The sequence below is a fragment of the Scyliorhinus torazame genome, chromosome 2 (genome assembly GCF_047496885.1).
Source record: "Scyliorhinus torazame isolate Kashiwa2021f chromosome 2, sScyTor2.1, whole genome shotgun sequence".
In the NCBI taxonomy this organism is placed as follows: Eukaryota; Metazoa; Chordata; class Chondrichthyes; order Carcharhiniformes; family Scyliorhinidae; genus Scyliorhinus; species Scyliorhinus torazame.
Window position 1 is genome coordinate 196880070 of NC_092708.1, and position 15192 is coordinate 196895261.

Genomic DNA, 15192 nt, shown 5'->3' on the forward strand with positions numbered 1-15192 from the left:
GGAGAAGTAGTAATCGGAAACAAAGTAATGTCAGAGGAACTGAATAGTTACGTTGTATCCGTCTTCATGGTAGCAGATACCAGTGGGATACCAGAACTTCAGGAAAATGGGGGGGGGGGGCAGAGGTGAGTGTAATGGCCATCATTAAGGAGAAGGTTCTGGGGAAACCAAAAGGTCTGAAGGTGGATAAATCACCTGGACCAGATGGACTATACCCCAGAGTTCTAAAGAAGATAGCTGAGGAGATTGTGGAGGCATTGGTGATGATCTTTCAGGAATCATTGGAGAGAGGAAGGGTCCCAGAGTACTGGAAAATGGCTAATGTAACTTTGCTGTTTAAAAAGGGAGGGAGGCAGAAGACGGGAAATTATAGGCCAGTTAGCCTGACTTCAGTCATTGGTAAGATTTTAGAGTCCATTATTAAAGATGAGATTGTGGAAGTGCATGATAAAATAGGACTGAGTCAGCACGGGGAGATCAAGTCTGACAAATCTGTTAGAGTTCTTTGAGCAGGTAACAAGGAAGTTAGACAAAGGAGAACCAGTGGATGTGATCTATTTAGATTTCCAGAAGGCCTTTGACAAGTTGCCGTATAGGAGGCTATTAAATAAGTTAAGGGCCCATGGTGTTAAGGGTAAGACACTGGCATGGATAGATGGTTGGCAGAGAGTGGGGATAAAGGAGTCTTTTTCAGGATGGCAGCCGGTGACTAGTGGTGTGCCTCAGGGGTCTGTGCTGGGACCACAACTTTTCACAATATACATTAATGATCTGGAAGAAGGAACTGAGGGCACTGTTGCTAAGTTTGCAGACGATACAAAGATATGCAGAGGGGCAGGTAGTATTGAGGAAGCAGGGGGACTGCTGAAGGACTTGGACACGCTAGGAGAGCGAGCAAAGAAGTGGCAGATAGAATACAATGTGGAAAAGTGTGAGGTTATCAACTTTGGTCAGAATTATGGAGGCATAGACTATTTTCTAAATGTGAAAAGACTAACGAAATCAGAAGCACAAAGCGACTTAGGAGTCCTAGTTCAAGATTCTCTGAAAGTCAACGTGCAGGTTCAATGGCAGTTAGGAAGGCAAATGCAATGTTAGCATTCATGTCGAGAGGGCTAGAATACAAGAGCAGGGGTGAACTTCTGAGGCTGTATAAGTCTCTCTGGACAGCCCCCATTTGGAGTATTGTGAGCAGTTCTGGGCCCTGTATCTAAGGAAGAATATGCTGGCCTTGGAAAGGGTCCAGAGAAGGTTCACAAGAATGATCCCTGGAATGAAGAGTTTGTCACATGAGGAGCGGTTGAGGACTTTGGGTCTGTACCCATTGAGAGTTTAGAAGGATGAGGGGGGGAACTTATTGAAACTTACAGGATACTGAGGGATCTCGATAGAGTGGACGTGGAGAGGATGTTTTCATGAATAGGAAAAACTAGAACCCAATGGTCTCAGACTGAAGGGATGATCCTTTAAAACAAAAATGAGGAGAAATTTCTTCAGCCAGAGGGTGGTGGATCTGTGGAACTCTTTGCTGCAGAAGGCTGTGGAGGCCAAATCATTGAATGTCTTTAAGGCAGAGATAGATAGGTTCTTGATTAATAAGGGAATCAGGGGTTATGGGGAGAAGGCAGGAGAATGGAGATGAGAAACATAACAGCCATGATTGAATGGCAGAGCAGATTCGATGGGCCGAATGGCCTACTCCGACTCCTGTGTCTTATGGTCTTAAATTCGTATTGCTTTTAAAAATAGGATCCATTTCTTCAATACATCACAGTTTTTTTTAAAAATCACCTGAAGGGTGGAGACCAAAGAAAGAACTGCATTTATATAGTGCTTTTCGTGACCACCAGACGTCCAAAAGAGGTTTACAACCTCTACATACTTTGAAGTGTAGTCACTGCTGCAATGGAGGGAACATGGTCACTAATTTTTGCACAGCAAGCTCGCACAAACAGCCACAAGATAATGATCAGATTTTGTTTAGTGATGTTGACGGAGGAATAAATATTGACCAGGGCAGGAAAAAGTCCCCTTATCTTCTAAAAAATGCCACAGGATCTTTTCTGTTCACCTGAGAGAGCATGCAAGGCATAATGGCACATTTGAATAAAGCGCTTCCAATTGTGCAGCACTCCCTGGAGTGTTAACCATGATTTCTATGCTCAAGTCCTTGAATGGGACTTGAACCCAGTATATTGCAATTCAGATGGACTATTCACTCAACTACATTCAACATGATCATGGCTGATCTCATCTCGGCCTCATTGCCACCTTCCTGCCGCTCTCCATAACCCCATGATTTTTCAGAGCTTGTCTAATATTGATTGTATAGTTGTGACATGGGAGCTCAGTCCACTCTGGAGTTCAAATCCTTTTTATTTGTTCAAGGAGAGTTTGAATCATCCAATGGTTTATAAATGAAATAATAGATCACTCAGGTGAAACAAGAGTTGGCCAACAGCTGCTAGCCTTGCCAGTGACGCTCACGTCTCACGAAAGAATAAAAAGAGATTAAGAGCAATAGTGTGTCACTCTTTTTGGTGGTGTGGTAAATAGTGAGGAGCATGGCCTTAGATGAGCAGAAGAGTGGCAAATTAAATTTAACCATGAAAAGTGTGAGGTAATGCATTTTTGGGAGGACTAAGAAGGCAAGGGAATATACCATGAATGGTCAGACCCTGGGAAGTACAGAAGATCAAAGGGACCTTGGTGTCCATGTCCACAGATCGCTGAAGGCAGCAGGATAGGCACGTAAAGAGTTAGGAAGGCCTATAGGATGCTTGCCTTTATTAACCGAGGCACTGAATTGAATATAAGAGTAGGGAGGTTATGTTGGAGTTGTATAAAACACTGGTTCGGCCCAGCTGGAGTACTGCGTGCAGTTCTGGTCCCCACACTATAAGAAGTTATTGCACTGGGGAGAGTGCAGAGGAGATTCACCAGCCTGGGCTAGAGTGTTTCAGCTATCAAGAGAGAGGCTGGATAGGATGGGGTTGTTTTCCCTGGAGCAGAGAAGGTTCAGGGGAGACCTGACTGAGGTGTATAAAATTCTGAGAGACATATATAGGGTGAATAGGATGGTACTTTTCCCCTTAGTGGAGGGGTCAATAACCAGGGGGGGGGGGGGCATAGATTTAAGTTAAGGGGAAGGAGGTTTAGAGGAGATGTGAGGGAAACCTTTTTCACCCAGAGGGTGGCGAGAATCTGGAACTCACTGCCTGAAAGGGTGTAAAGGTGGGATGAGCATTTGAAACGCTGTAGGCAGTGGGCCAAGTGCTGGAAAATGGGATTAGAATAGATAGGTACTTGATGGCCAGCATGGACACGATGGGCCAAAGAGCGGCTTTCCGTGCTGTAAAACTCTGATTCTTTCCAAGTATCGCTCCAAGATGGTGAACCCACCCCTATATACTATACACATAAAATGACGTGGTGAAGAAAAGTTAACCTTGACGTGGGGTTTTCGTAAAAAATCTACAGCAAGTGAGAGTTAAATTTGATTAGTTGCCAAGCCATTACCTGGTATCGGCATTATCCTCTGTTCTTCTCCACACTATATTATGCTTTGAGCACCCCCTCATTCCCCCAATAAAATATATGGGCCCCATCTGCACTGATAGATCATTGTGTGCTGGTTTGCAAAATGTTTTACTGCCAGATCCAGCTCTTTGACCTTGAATCATCAAACAAAAAAGTGTCTGATTTTGTGGCTGAAGTAAGACAGGCCGATTTAGTATTATAACCACGCCGAGCCCTGGTCTGAAATAAAAGGGCCAGTCTGAAGGCTGCTTATAGAAAATACTGAAAGGGCAGCACGGTGGCCCAGTGGTTAGCATTGCTGCCTCATGGCGCCGAGGTTCCAGGTTCGATCCTGGCTCTGGGTCACTGTCGTGTGGAGTTTGCACATTCTCCCCGTGTTTGCATGGGTTTTGCCCCCACAACCCAAAGATGTGCACGGTAGGTGGATTGGCCATGCTAAATTGCCCCTTAATTGGAAAAATCACCAGACCCTCCCCCTCCCCCCACAACTACTGATAATTCATATTATGTATCTAAACTTCAATGGCAATGCAGGTTTTAAAAAATAATTATTTCACAGGATGTTGGTGCTGTTGGCTAGGCCAGCACTAATTGCCCATCCCCCATCATTAATGGTCCTTGGGATGGAGGTGGGGTGAGCCACCTTCTTGAACAGCTGCAGTCCATGTGGTATAGGTGCACCGACAGTGCTATTTGGAAGGAGCTCCAGTGTTTTGACCCAGTGACAGTGAAGGAACAGCAATATATTTCCAACTCAGGATGGTGAGTGGTTTGGAGGGGAGCTTGAATATGGCACAATAGCACCACATCACCCAATTGTTTTCTGGACAGCAATGACCATACTTCACTTTCTGACGAGTGTGGGGAACATCTTATGAGACATTCAACATAACTTTGACACTTTGGAGTTAATTACCTTGCTGTCATATTTTTTAATGTATTTGCATAAAATTATTTTGTGGACTAGTTTAATGCCTTGATTAACCCTTTATTTTCAAAGGAAGAATAAATGCATTAACATTGTTCACATAGGAAGTTTAAGCAAATATAGCAACTGGTGGACCTCCGGAGGAAATTAAAGCCTCAAGTCAGTGATTAAGTTCACTAATCTGCATTGACAGTTCTGCTAAAACTCTTTTTAAAGAGGGAAAAAAATTACTGTACCAGTGGAAGGTGGGAGGGTTTCTTCGTATTTCACTCTCTCAACCTCTGTGGACAAAATAAACAATCTGATACAGGAAGTGCTTTCCTCCCCCATTTAATTTGCTAATTATCTCGGACTTAGTCCTTCACCATGTCCTTAAGCTGTTCCCACGATTCACGGGCAGCTGTTCATTTCACTGACGCAGAAAAGTGCCAGCCGTTATACTGATAGCAGGACAGATCACTTTGCTGCTTTATTAGCCACACAACTTGCTGGGAATTGGGGGGGAAAAAAGAGAAAGGAACTCAACATTGGTTTTGCAATGTACCATACTCAGTGTGTCAAATTACCACGGGCACCTGCTGATGTGCTGCAGAGCTGGTCTCTACATGAGACTGGACACAAGTACAAAAGCCTGTTTCCTAGTTCCTCAGTGCCAACAGCACGGCACTGCACGCACCTCAGGACAGGTACAACCACACTCGCAAGCTCAATCTCCAGTGGTTACTTTCTTTGAGATCCTACTCACCCGGATTCTGCGAAATGTGCAAACTGCTCAGGTCTTTGGGCAGGCCGTTTGCTTTGGGACTGGAGAGAGGGGCACAAGCTGAGGTGGCACGAGGGGGCCGTTTCCCTGGGACCTTGACTGTAGTTCGAAGAAGGTCAATTTCCTTTCCATGGACATTCTGCATGTAATCCTAGAAAGAGACACAGAAACATGCTTGTGAAAATGTCAGCATTTAAAATAGTCTATTTTTTAGAAAAGTCTCACATATAAATACAGCAAAACAAATACAAGAGGGGGTTACGTGCATTAAACTAATAAGCCTTTTACTGCAAGAGTAAAAGGACTATATTTACCAAATATGACCTCACCATCGACAAAATACCATAAGCTCAACAATGTCCAAATTTCGCCCCAAATCTTTTAGATATGAAATAACTTTAGTACCATATAGATATGGATAAATGCCAAATTTTTAAAACATGTTTTATTTTCTTGTTCAACTAATTCTATTCTCATGGAAGCTGTCCAGTTACTGGCAGATATATTTGCCAACTTCAAGCCCCAGTTATTGCATGCACGGCAAAGTCTCAAATTCAAGCCAGCTCATCCTGATTTTCATGTGCAAATGCTCTCTCTATAATCAATTGTGTCACTTGTGTCCCAAGTACTGATCAGAACAGAAAGATCTTAACAAGACACAAGGGCAATTCAAACTGAAATACTCAAACAACTCTTAACAAGTCACTGGAGACTACTTGATGCAAGTCTCCACAAGTGTGGTCCTTGCAAACCTCTGCCCCGTAACAGCTTGAAAAGAGTAATTGCAAACCCATTTGCATTTATTGCTGTTCATCATCCCCAAAAACCTAACTGGGAGGGCCTCTGTGCCATTGTTCTTCTCAGGGAGCATCAATAAACTAGGTGACTGGGTGCACAAATCCACCCTCTTTGCTCCTATGCTGCCGCTTGTTTTTACACTGGGCTCCTAATTATGTTGCATCTATTGCCATCCACTTAATTAGCTGCATTAATGTGATTTCTTTTCACATAGTCAAGCAATTAAGAGCTATGATTGAGTTTCATTCAATTAGCCTCAACAAACATGCTAATTGATGCCCCAGATGCAAATGAGGTGCGATGAGGGAAACCTGCTAGCGATCTGCGATTCTGTCACAAAACCACGGCTCTCTAAGCACTGACAGGGTGATAGCAGCAGCTCGGATACCTCCAGCTCAGCCTCCTGCTACTTCTGGTGCACAATGAACTTGTGGTGCCTTGCTAATCACACTGCCATTTAAGGGGAAGTTATAGATAATCAGACACTGTGCATTATTAGATTGAAAAAGTTAAGAATTCCCGCACCTTTGTTTTAAAACAAAGGCCGCTTAAGACTCTTATTGAATAAATCGTCTCTTTAAAGGAGACTTGGTGTGGTCTTTTCTAGGATGAGAGCAAGTCTCAGACAAAGGCAGTACGTGGAACAATCACAATGGTTCTGGCCCGAAAACTCCACAGACACAACGACAGGCAGAGTTTGTTAAGTTTTGCAATATGATTGCAGTCAAACTAAGAGTACAAATAATTTTTAAGAGTCAGAAGCAACTGGCGGCAGTGGCATGCTCTGACTTTACATAAATATTGCAAGGTTCCCCCCCCCCCCCCCCCCCCACCCCCCGACAGAGACTTTAGCATGCTAATACAACCCTCTCTAAACAATGAAGGAAAGCAGCAGACCATTACCATGGCATTGTTCATCAACTGCTAACATACACAACATCCCAACAGCAATCACGATATAATGCGAGGACATATTGACAGCAAACAGGACATACTATAAAGACAAAGAACACTGAATAAAAGGGGCTGTAACTTGAGCTTCGTCTCCGAATACAACGGAAACCTAAACCTAGCTGTACTTAAGAAACAGATGACAAAGTCTGACAAATTTGTAATAAAATACATTCAAAAAAAAAAGAAAAAGTCTTACAAAGGCACTCAAGTGTTGGTAGAATAAATATATTCATGCATGGGCTTTTTTGTGTAATTATGTAAACAAACACACACTACATACGCTAAGAAGAAAACAATTCAGATTGGGCATCATAACCAATCTAGAGCAATTGTAGGGTTTTTAAAAAACTTATTGCGAAGATTGCTTGATAGATCAATCGATGATTTTTAAATTCATCAGCTTCTTCAGAAAGTCCTAACACTCATCTTTCTCCCTAGGGCTTTAGTGAGTTACATCACAATCAACGCCACTGAGGCTGTGGTGCCTCTCAATCCTTGAAGTAAGGAGGCGTTATCCAATACTGAAGCTCCAGCAATACATTGCCAACAGGACAAAAAGGTCCATCTGTCCATCCCATCAGCCCACAGTACAGAGCAACATCCAAGAGGTGTTCCGAGAATGTATTGATCAGAATACCTAGAATTGAGGAGGAAGTCTTTATTTTCTACCATTTTCTTGCCCATGCAAGTGTGGATCTGTTGAGCTGGTGAAAGTGGAAAGATTCGCCAAACATTGGAGTTGAGACTGGTTGACAAAACAGATTTTTTTTTTAAATCCAAAAACTGCAGCACCCAGTCTCACCCAATGCAATATAATGAGGAATATTCGAGGTGAAATATTCAAAAAATGATAGCAGAGGGGCAGCACGATGGCGCAGTGGTTAGCACTCATGCCTCATGGCGCTGAGGTCCCAGGTTCGATCCCGACTCTGGGTCACTGTCCGTGTGGAGTTTGCACATTCTCTCCGTGTTTGCGTGGGTTTCGCCCCCCCACAACCCAAACATGAGCAGGGTAGGTGGATTGGCCATGCTAAATTGCCCCTTAATTGGAAAATATAAATTGGGTACTCTGAATTTTTTTTATATGATAGCAGAAATGCAAATGTTTCTTCAAGAAAGAAAGAACCTGGATTTATACAGTGACTTTCACAACCTCGGGATGTCCTCAGATGTTTCGTAGCTGACAAGGAACCTTTAAGAGTGCATTTGCTGTTGTATTTCAGGGGAATGTGGCAGCCAATATATAGACAGAAAGGCCGGGTAAACAGTCAAGTGATAATGATGACACCATCTGCTTTTATTTAGTGATACTGATCGAGATAAATACTGGCCAGGATGTTGGGCAAACAGCCCTGCTTTTCAGCAAATATTGCCAATGGGTCCTTTTCATCCACCAGAGGAAGACAGATGTGGTCTCAGGTAAATATAGGGAGAATGTCAGGCGGTGGTGGCGAAATCCCAGGGTGTTGAGATGGGACACAATATTTGCACTAAATTTACAATCACATTCTCCCTGCACTGACAACTTTTGTTTTGTTTCATTCCCTGCCCTCTGATGCATTTAAGAAAAAATGAATCTTGATGTCAAGATTTCCCCCCCTATCGCCTGTTACTCTGTGATTCGAGGGCAGCATGGTGGCACAGTAGTTGGCACTGCTGCCTCACAGCTCCAGGGTCCCAGGTTCAATTCCAGCCTTGGGTGACTGGCTGTGTGGAGTTTGCACGTTCTCCCCGTGTCTGCGTGGGTTTCCTCCGGGTGCTCCGGTTTCCTCTCACTGTCCAAAAATGTGCAGGTTAGGTGGATTGGCCTTGCTAAATTGCCCCTTAGTGTCCAAAAAGGTGGTGTTACTGGGTTGTCGGGGGGGAGACGTGGGTTTAAGTGGGGTTCTCTTTCCAAGGGTCAGGGTGTACTCGATGGGCCGAATGGCTTCTTTCTGCACTGTAAATTATATGAATAATCTATAAGTATCTGCTTTCTGGTGTCCTGGCCAATATTGATCCACGAACCAAATCTTTAATTACTGACCAGATGAGATGGTCATCGTCACATTGCTGTTTGTGGGATTTGCTGTGCATGCATTGGCCACCATGTTTCCTACACTATAACGGTGACTACACCTCAAAGAGGAGTTCACTGGCTGTAAAGCGCTTTGGGAAATCCTAAAGTGGTGAAAGGTGCCAGGAGAAACGGGTGCTTCTTTTGACAAGCATCAATGCAATCCTACGTGTAGGTGATGCAAGGTAATTCTCTCTACGATTGCCTCCCTCAGTTTGTTTTGTTCAGCAGGAGAGAAAAACCTCACAGACCTCTGTATGGCATCCTCTCTTTGATGCTATACCCAGGCCTAGCAGCTTGTGGACTATTGAAGTCATGATTGGGCTGGTTTAGCTCAGTGGGCTAGACAGCTGGTTTGTGATGCAGAACAAGGCCAGCAGCGCGGGTTCAATTCCCCGACCAGCTGAGAATTCTGAATTCTCCCTCTGTGTACCCGAACAGGCGCCGGAATGTGGCGACTAGGGGCTTTTCACAGTAATTTCGGGGGCGATTCTCCGAGCCCGTGCTGGGCCGGAGAATCGCCGCAACCGCGCCCGATTCTCCTAGGCGTGGAGAATCAGCGCCATTTGCGCCGGTGTGTTTGACGCGGCGCCGGCCGCGGGAATCGGCGGGGTCGCCGATTCTCCGGCCCGTGTGGGCGGAATCGGCAGCGTCCCGCCGGCGCTGTTCACCCCTGGTCATTGCCGGCGGGAACTCTGCGCGAAGGGTCGGGGGGGGGGGCGCCTGTGGGGCGGGGAAAAGCGATCCTTCACCGGGGGGGGTGGGGGTGGTCTGGCCCGCGTTCGGGGCCAAGCGATCGGCGGGCCGGCCTCCCCCCCCCCCCCCCCCCCCTCCCCCCCCGGGGCCTACTTTGTTGCGCGGCCGGCCCCTGAACACTGACGCCATGTTGAGTCGGGGCCGGCGCGCTGAAGAAGTCCGCCGCGCATGCGCGGGCTGGCGCGGTGCCCATTTGGCGCCGGGGAGGGAGGCTGGAGCGGCGTGAACCGCTCCAGCGCTGTGCTGGCCCCCTGTGGGGGACAGAGTCGGTCGTACCCGGGCCCGTTTCGCACCGTTGTGAAACTCGCGACATTCACGACAGCGCAAACACTTGGTCTCCATTTTGGAGAATCGCCCCCTTCATTGCAAGCCTACTTGTGATAATAAAGATTATTATTTATTTATTTTATTTATGATGCCAGCCCTTCAGCACAGCCTGTTGATAAGCAAGAATGTACTGAGCAGTGTCATCTCCAAGACAAGGCAAAACTGTCCTGAACAGGGCTGGCACACTTCAGAAGTGGACAAGGCAAGTGTGCATGGATGGGTTTGACTTGTGATGTCTACTTTGCTGCTAGTGAAAAGCAAGCCTCACAACATCCCAAAGACTTTTACAGCCAAAGAAGTATAATGTAGGAAATTCAGCAGCCAATATGTACGCAGAAAGCTCCCACAAATAAAGCAATGAAATAATGATCAGACAACCAGTCTAGCCATATAATGCCGTATGAAACATAAAATGCTGTAAAATCTCAGCAGGTCTGATAGCATCAGTGGAGAGAGGAGGAGCTAACGTTTCGGGTCTGGATGATTCTTTGTCAGAGCTGAAGAAAACTGGAAATAGGATGAGATTATACTGTGGGGGGGGGGGGGGGGGGGGGGTGGGGGGAGCGGTGCAAAACAGGGAATGTAAATGGTGGTGATCAAGGCTAAGAAGGGTGCTGATAGTGACACATTAAGAGAGTAGAATGTGTTAATTGCAGAACAAAGGGCAACCTAGAACAGGGAACAGATGGCCCTGGTGGGGTGGGGAGGGTAAAAACAAGATGGAAAGCGGGATGAAAAGGAGAATGAAAAAATTAATGAATTGAAGAAATGAATAGATTGGTAGAAATAATAATGGGGTGAAGGTGGAGGAGAGAGTTCACAGTCTGAAGTTGTTGAATTAATCTCAAGTCTGGAAGGCCGTAACGTGCCTAATCGGAAGATGAGATGCTGTTCCTCCAGTTTGCGCGGGGCTTCACTGGAACATTGCAGCAGACAAGGACAGACAAGTGGACAAGAAAGCAGGACGGTGAGTTAAAATGGCAAGCAACAGGAAGTTCTGGGTCCTGCTTGCAGCCGGACCGGAGGTATTCTGTAAAGCGGTCACCCAGTCTGCGTTTAGTCTCTCCAATGTAGTGTAGACCGCATTGGGAGCAGCAAATGCAATCAGCCAGATTGAAGGAGGTGCATGTAAAGCGCTGCCTCATGTGAAAAGACTCTTGGATGCCGAGCAGGGAGTAGGTAAAGGGGCAGGTGGTGCACCTGCTGCGATTGCAATGGGAAGGTGCCGTGGGAAGGGATGAGGTGTTGGGAGTGATGGAGGAATGGACAAGGGTGTCCCAGAGGGAACGGTCTCTGCGGCATGTTTCATAGAATTTACAGTGCAGAAGGAGGCCATTCAGCCCATCGAGTCCGCACCGGCTCTTGGAAAGAGCACCCCACCCAAGGTCAACACCTCCACCCTATCCCCACAACCCAGCAACCCCACCCAACACTAAGGGCAATTTTGGACACTAAGGGCAATTTATCATGGCCAATCCACCTAACCTGCACATCTTTGGACTTGACGAGGGAGTGGGAGGGAAGATGTATTTGGTGGTGGTATCGTGCTGGAGTTGACATGACTGGCGGAGGATGATCCTTTGAATGCGGAGGCTGGTGGGGTGAAAAGTTTTCACCAAGGGCCAGTTCAACACACCCTTTTCATCCTGCTTTCCATCTTGTTTTTCCTTACCACCATCTCCCTTTTTCCCCCACCCCACTACACGAGGGGCATCATCTATTCCTTGTTCCAGGTTATCTTTTGACACACTGCTTACCTTTGTTATGCCATTAACACATTTTGATCTCTTTATGTGTCACTATCAGCACCTTCCTTAGCCTTGATCACAACCATTTAAATTCTCTTTGTCATTTTGTCCTCGATATCTTTGTCAGTCTCTCCCCAGCCACCCCAGACACCCACACAATATAAATCTCATTGTGCTTCCAGTTCTCTCTAGCTCCGATGAGGAATCATCCAGGTTTGATACGTGAACTCTGTTCTCACTCCACAGATGCTCTCAGGCCTGTTGAGTTTCCAGCATTTTCTGTTTTTGTTTCAGATTACAATGTCTGCAGTAATTTGCTTTTATCGGTTATCGCCATGTCAGTTGAGGGGTAAATGTTTGTCTTCGAAGTAATATCACAGAATCGTTTACGTCCATCTGAGACAGCAGATAGGGCCTCAGTTTAACAGTTCCTCTGAAAGACAGCACCTCTGACAGTGCAGCGCGTGCTCCAGTCTCTGGAGTGGTACTTAAACCCACAACCTTCTGACCCTGAGGCAAGAGTTCCACCCACTGGGCTGCAGCCAACACCTTCTTTATTCTTAAATTACCAGGGGGTGGGTGTGTGTGTGTATGAGGTGAGAGGGACAGATATGCACAAGCTAGCTTTTATTTTAAAGAGCAGCCTTTTTGTGCCCTGGTTACATTGTTAAAAATTCCTTACAGCGCATTCAGAAACCAGCCGATCTGTGGAAAACCAAACAGATGGGAGTCCTATTCCTAAATGTGTTTTCAAACAATGTATTTTCTGCCTGTAATCTCCGTTTGTGATTTCCCTAATGTAACAGAAAATCTTCATCAATAATATTTTTATCTCCGGCACCAGCTTCCTTAATTGTCTGGTAACTGAAATTATACTTAACAATCTAATTGTGTGGACCTTCGGGTGTCATTAACAATTAAACAACTCAAATTAGGGAAAGCACTAATTGGGAAGCCAGGACAGTTGGTTCTCTCACTCATATGTAGGTGGTGTACACTGAAGCTGGCTTTATATTTCCGCAATATTTTATCTTAACGGCAGATTTCTGTGGGCTGCATATAGCATTATATCCTTCACTAAATTAATATGATTCAACTTTTTGAAGCTAAATACTTGAAGGGAAAATGTGTACCGGATTACTGACAAAGAGCAGAGGAGTGAGTCTAAATGCTTCGCTTTTTCAAAGGGCCAGTACCAGATACAGTGGGCCCATTGGCTCTCGCCTGTTAACTCTGTATTTAAAATAAAATCTACATATAAAACTATGTGGTTGCCACCGTCTTTATTTGACCTCTCCACTACTTCTAACTAATAACATTGAAAAGTCTTGGGAAGTTGAAGTGTCAGGAAATACGAGAGGGTGGTTATAATTTAATTTAATTCCCGTAGTGGTTCTTACTGCTATACTTGTTGAGAAGTCAGGATCTGCTTCACATCCATTAGAATTATAATGCAATTAGTAGCAAGCTTATTGGGCTGAAGACTCTTGGGTTAAAATCCACAGTGCACACCTGCATCCACAGCTGGATGCCATAGTGCATAAGGCTGCAGTTACAGTTCTGCATCTGTGCATATGTGTTTGTGACGATGCGTCTGTGCCGGGGAGTATGTGGCTGTGACTGAAAATCGGAAATGGCACAGAGCTTTACCAGCTATTCTGTGCTTACAGACACAGATGGGATCTGTCAGAAATAACACCTGTGTACAGACATTGGTGATTCCGGAGTGGCATGGTGGCGCAGTGGTTAGCATTGCTACCTCATGGCACCAAGGACCCGGGTTCATTCCCGGCCCCGGGTCACTGTCCTTGTGGAGTTTGTTTATTCTTCCAGAGTTTGCATGAGTCTCACCCCCACAAATCCAAAAAAGATATGCAGGGTAGGTGAATTGGCCACGCTATTTTGTCCCTTAATTGGAAAAGAATTAGATACATGGAAAAAAAAAGATATTGGTGATTCCAGCTGTGACAGGTGTAGGTGTCAAAATGATTCCACCTGTGTACAGGTATGGATGTGTAAATTATTCCAGCGGTGTGCAGGTGTGGATAAAGCAGTGATTCCAGATGTGAATGTAACAGTGATTCCAGCTGTGTACAAATGTCCTTCAGTGTACCCGAACAGGCGCTAAAGTGTGGGCACTAGGGGATTTTCACAGTAAATTCATTGCAGTGTTAATGTAAGCCTACTTGTGACACTAATAAAGATTATTATGTGAATGTAGCAATGATTCCAGCTGTGCACAGGTGTTGTGTGGCGATGATTCCAACTGTGTACAGGTGTGGATGTGGTTGTGGCTCCAGCTTTATATAAATAGGGTGGAATCCAAATTTAGCATGGGCACAGAATGGGGAGGGGTGGATAGGCCATCCAGTATATGTGTGGTCCGATTTCCTTCTTTGATTTTTATGCCAGTTTGTCCTGAGAACTGTTGAATCTGCTCCCATCCGTTCTCTCCTCATTCCTAGCTGGAACTTCACTCCCAGTGTGAACATTGCTGGAAGTGCAGTTCAGGACTGTTGCGATTATAGTTGTAGAACAGGTTGTATCAGTAATGGCAGTCAGAGTGCCAGTGTGATGGAGGTGTACCTCGCCACCACAATCTGGTGGGGAGAGAATAGACAGAGAGGGCGATAGAGATGGAAGTGCTATACAGGTGGCAGCCATGGCCCATACGGTCACTCTCTTCTCTCTGAGTCAGAAGGTTGTGGGTTCAAGTCTTGCTCCAGATACTTTAGAACATAACCTAGTGAGTATTGTGTTAATGGTCAGATGAAATCAAGTCCATATCTGTCCTCTCAGGACATAAAATAACCCATGGCATGATTTTGAAGAGGAGAGGAGTTCTACCCAGGATTTATCCCTTAAACAACATCAGCTAAACGCAGGTGTTTGATCATTATCACATCACTGTTGGTAGTAGCTTGCTGTGTGCACATTGATTTTCACGGATCCTGCATTACAACAAAGACTACACTTTACTTCATGGACTTTAAAGCACTTGGGGGGACATCCTACAGAAATGTACCTTTCTTTCTTCACAAGGGACAAAAAAGTGACTAAAAAAATGTCAAACAGACCCATATCTCAAACTATTTTTACTTTTTTTCGATTAAGCAAGGCCCCCTCTAAAGGGTGACCTTTCAAAGCCATGTTCTAATTGCGTTACCAGCAGTGAGTTGTTCATTCTACAGAAGGTAGTGCGCGCAGTAGCCCGATTTGGGGATGTGTGTGTGTGTGCAGGAGAGACAAGGACAATTGACTATTTCTGAACAGTAGAGTGTAGAGGTATCAAAATGGGAGCTTGGTTATCATTAAGGCAGAT

The 15192-nt window shown here is 45.3% G+C and overlaps 1 protein-coding gene across 8 annotated transcripts in view; it reads right to left on the reverse strand.

Moving 5' to 3' along the window:
- Nucleotides 1–15192, reverse strand: part of agap1 (ArfGAP with GTPase domain, ankyrin repeat and PH domain 1) — a 1093107-nt gene that overhangs the window by 328224 nt on the left and 749691 nt on the right. For all 8 annotated transcript variants that reach the window (XM_072482227.1, XM_072482220.1, XM_072482237.1 and 5 more), the window contains one exon: nucleotides 5214–5382. In XM_072482227.1, coding sequence (XP_072338328.1) covers nucleotides 5214–5382 — 169 coding nt within the window. The remainder of the gene's footprint in view (nucleotides 1–5213; nucleotides 5383–15192) is intronic.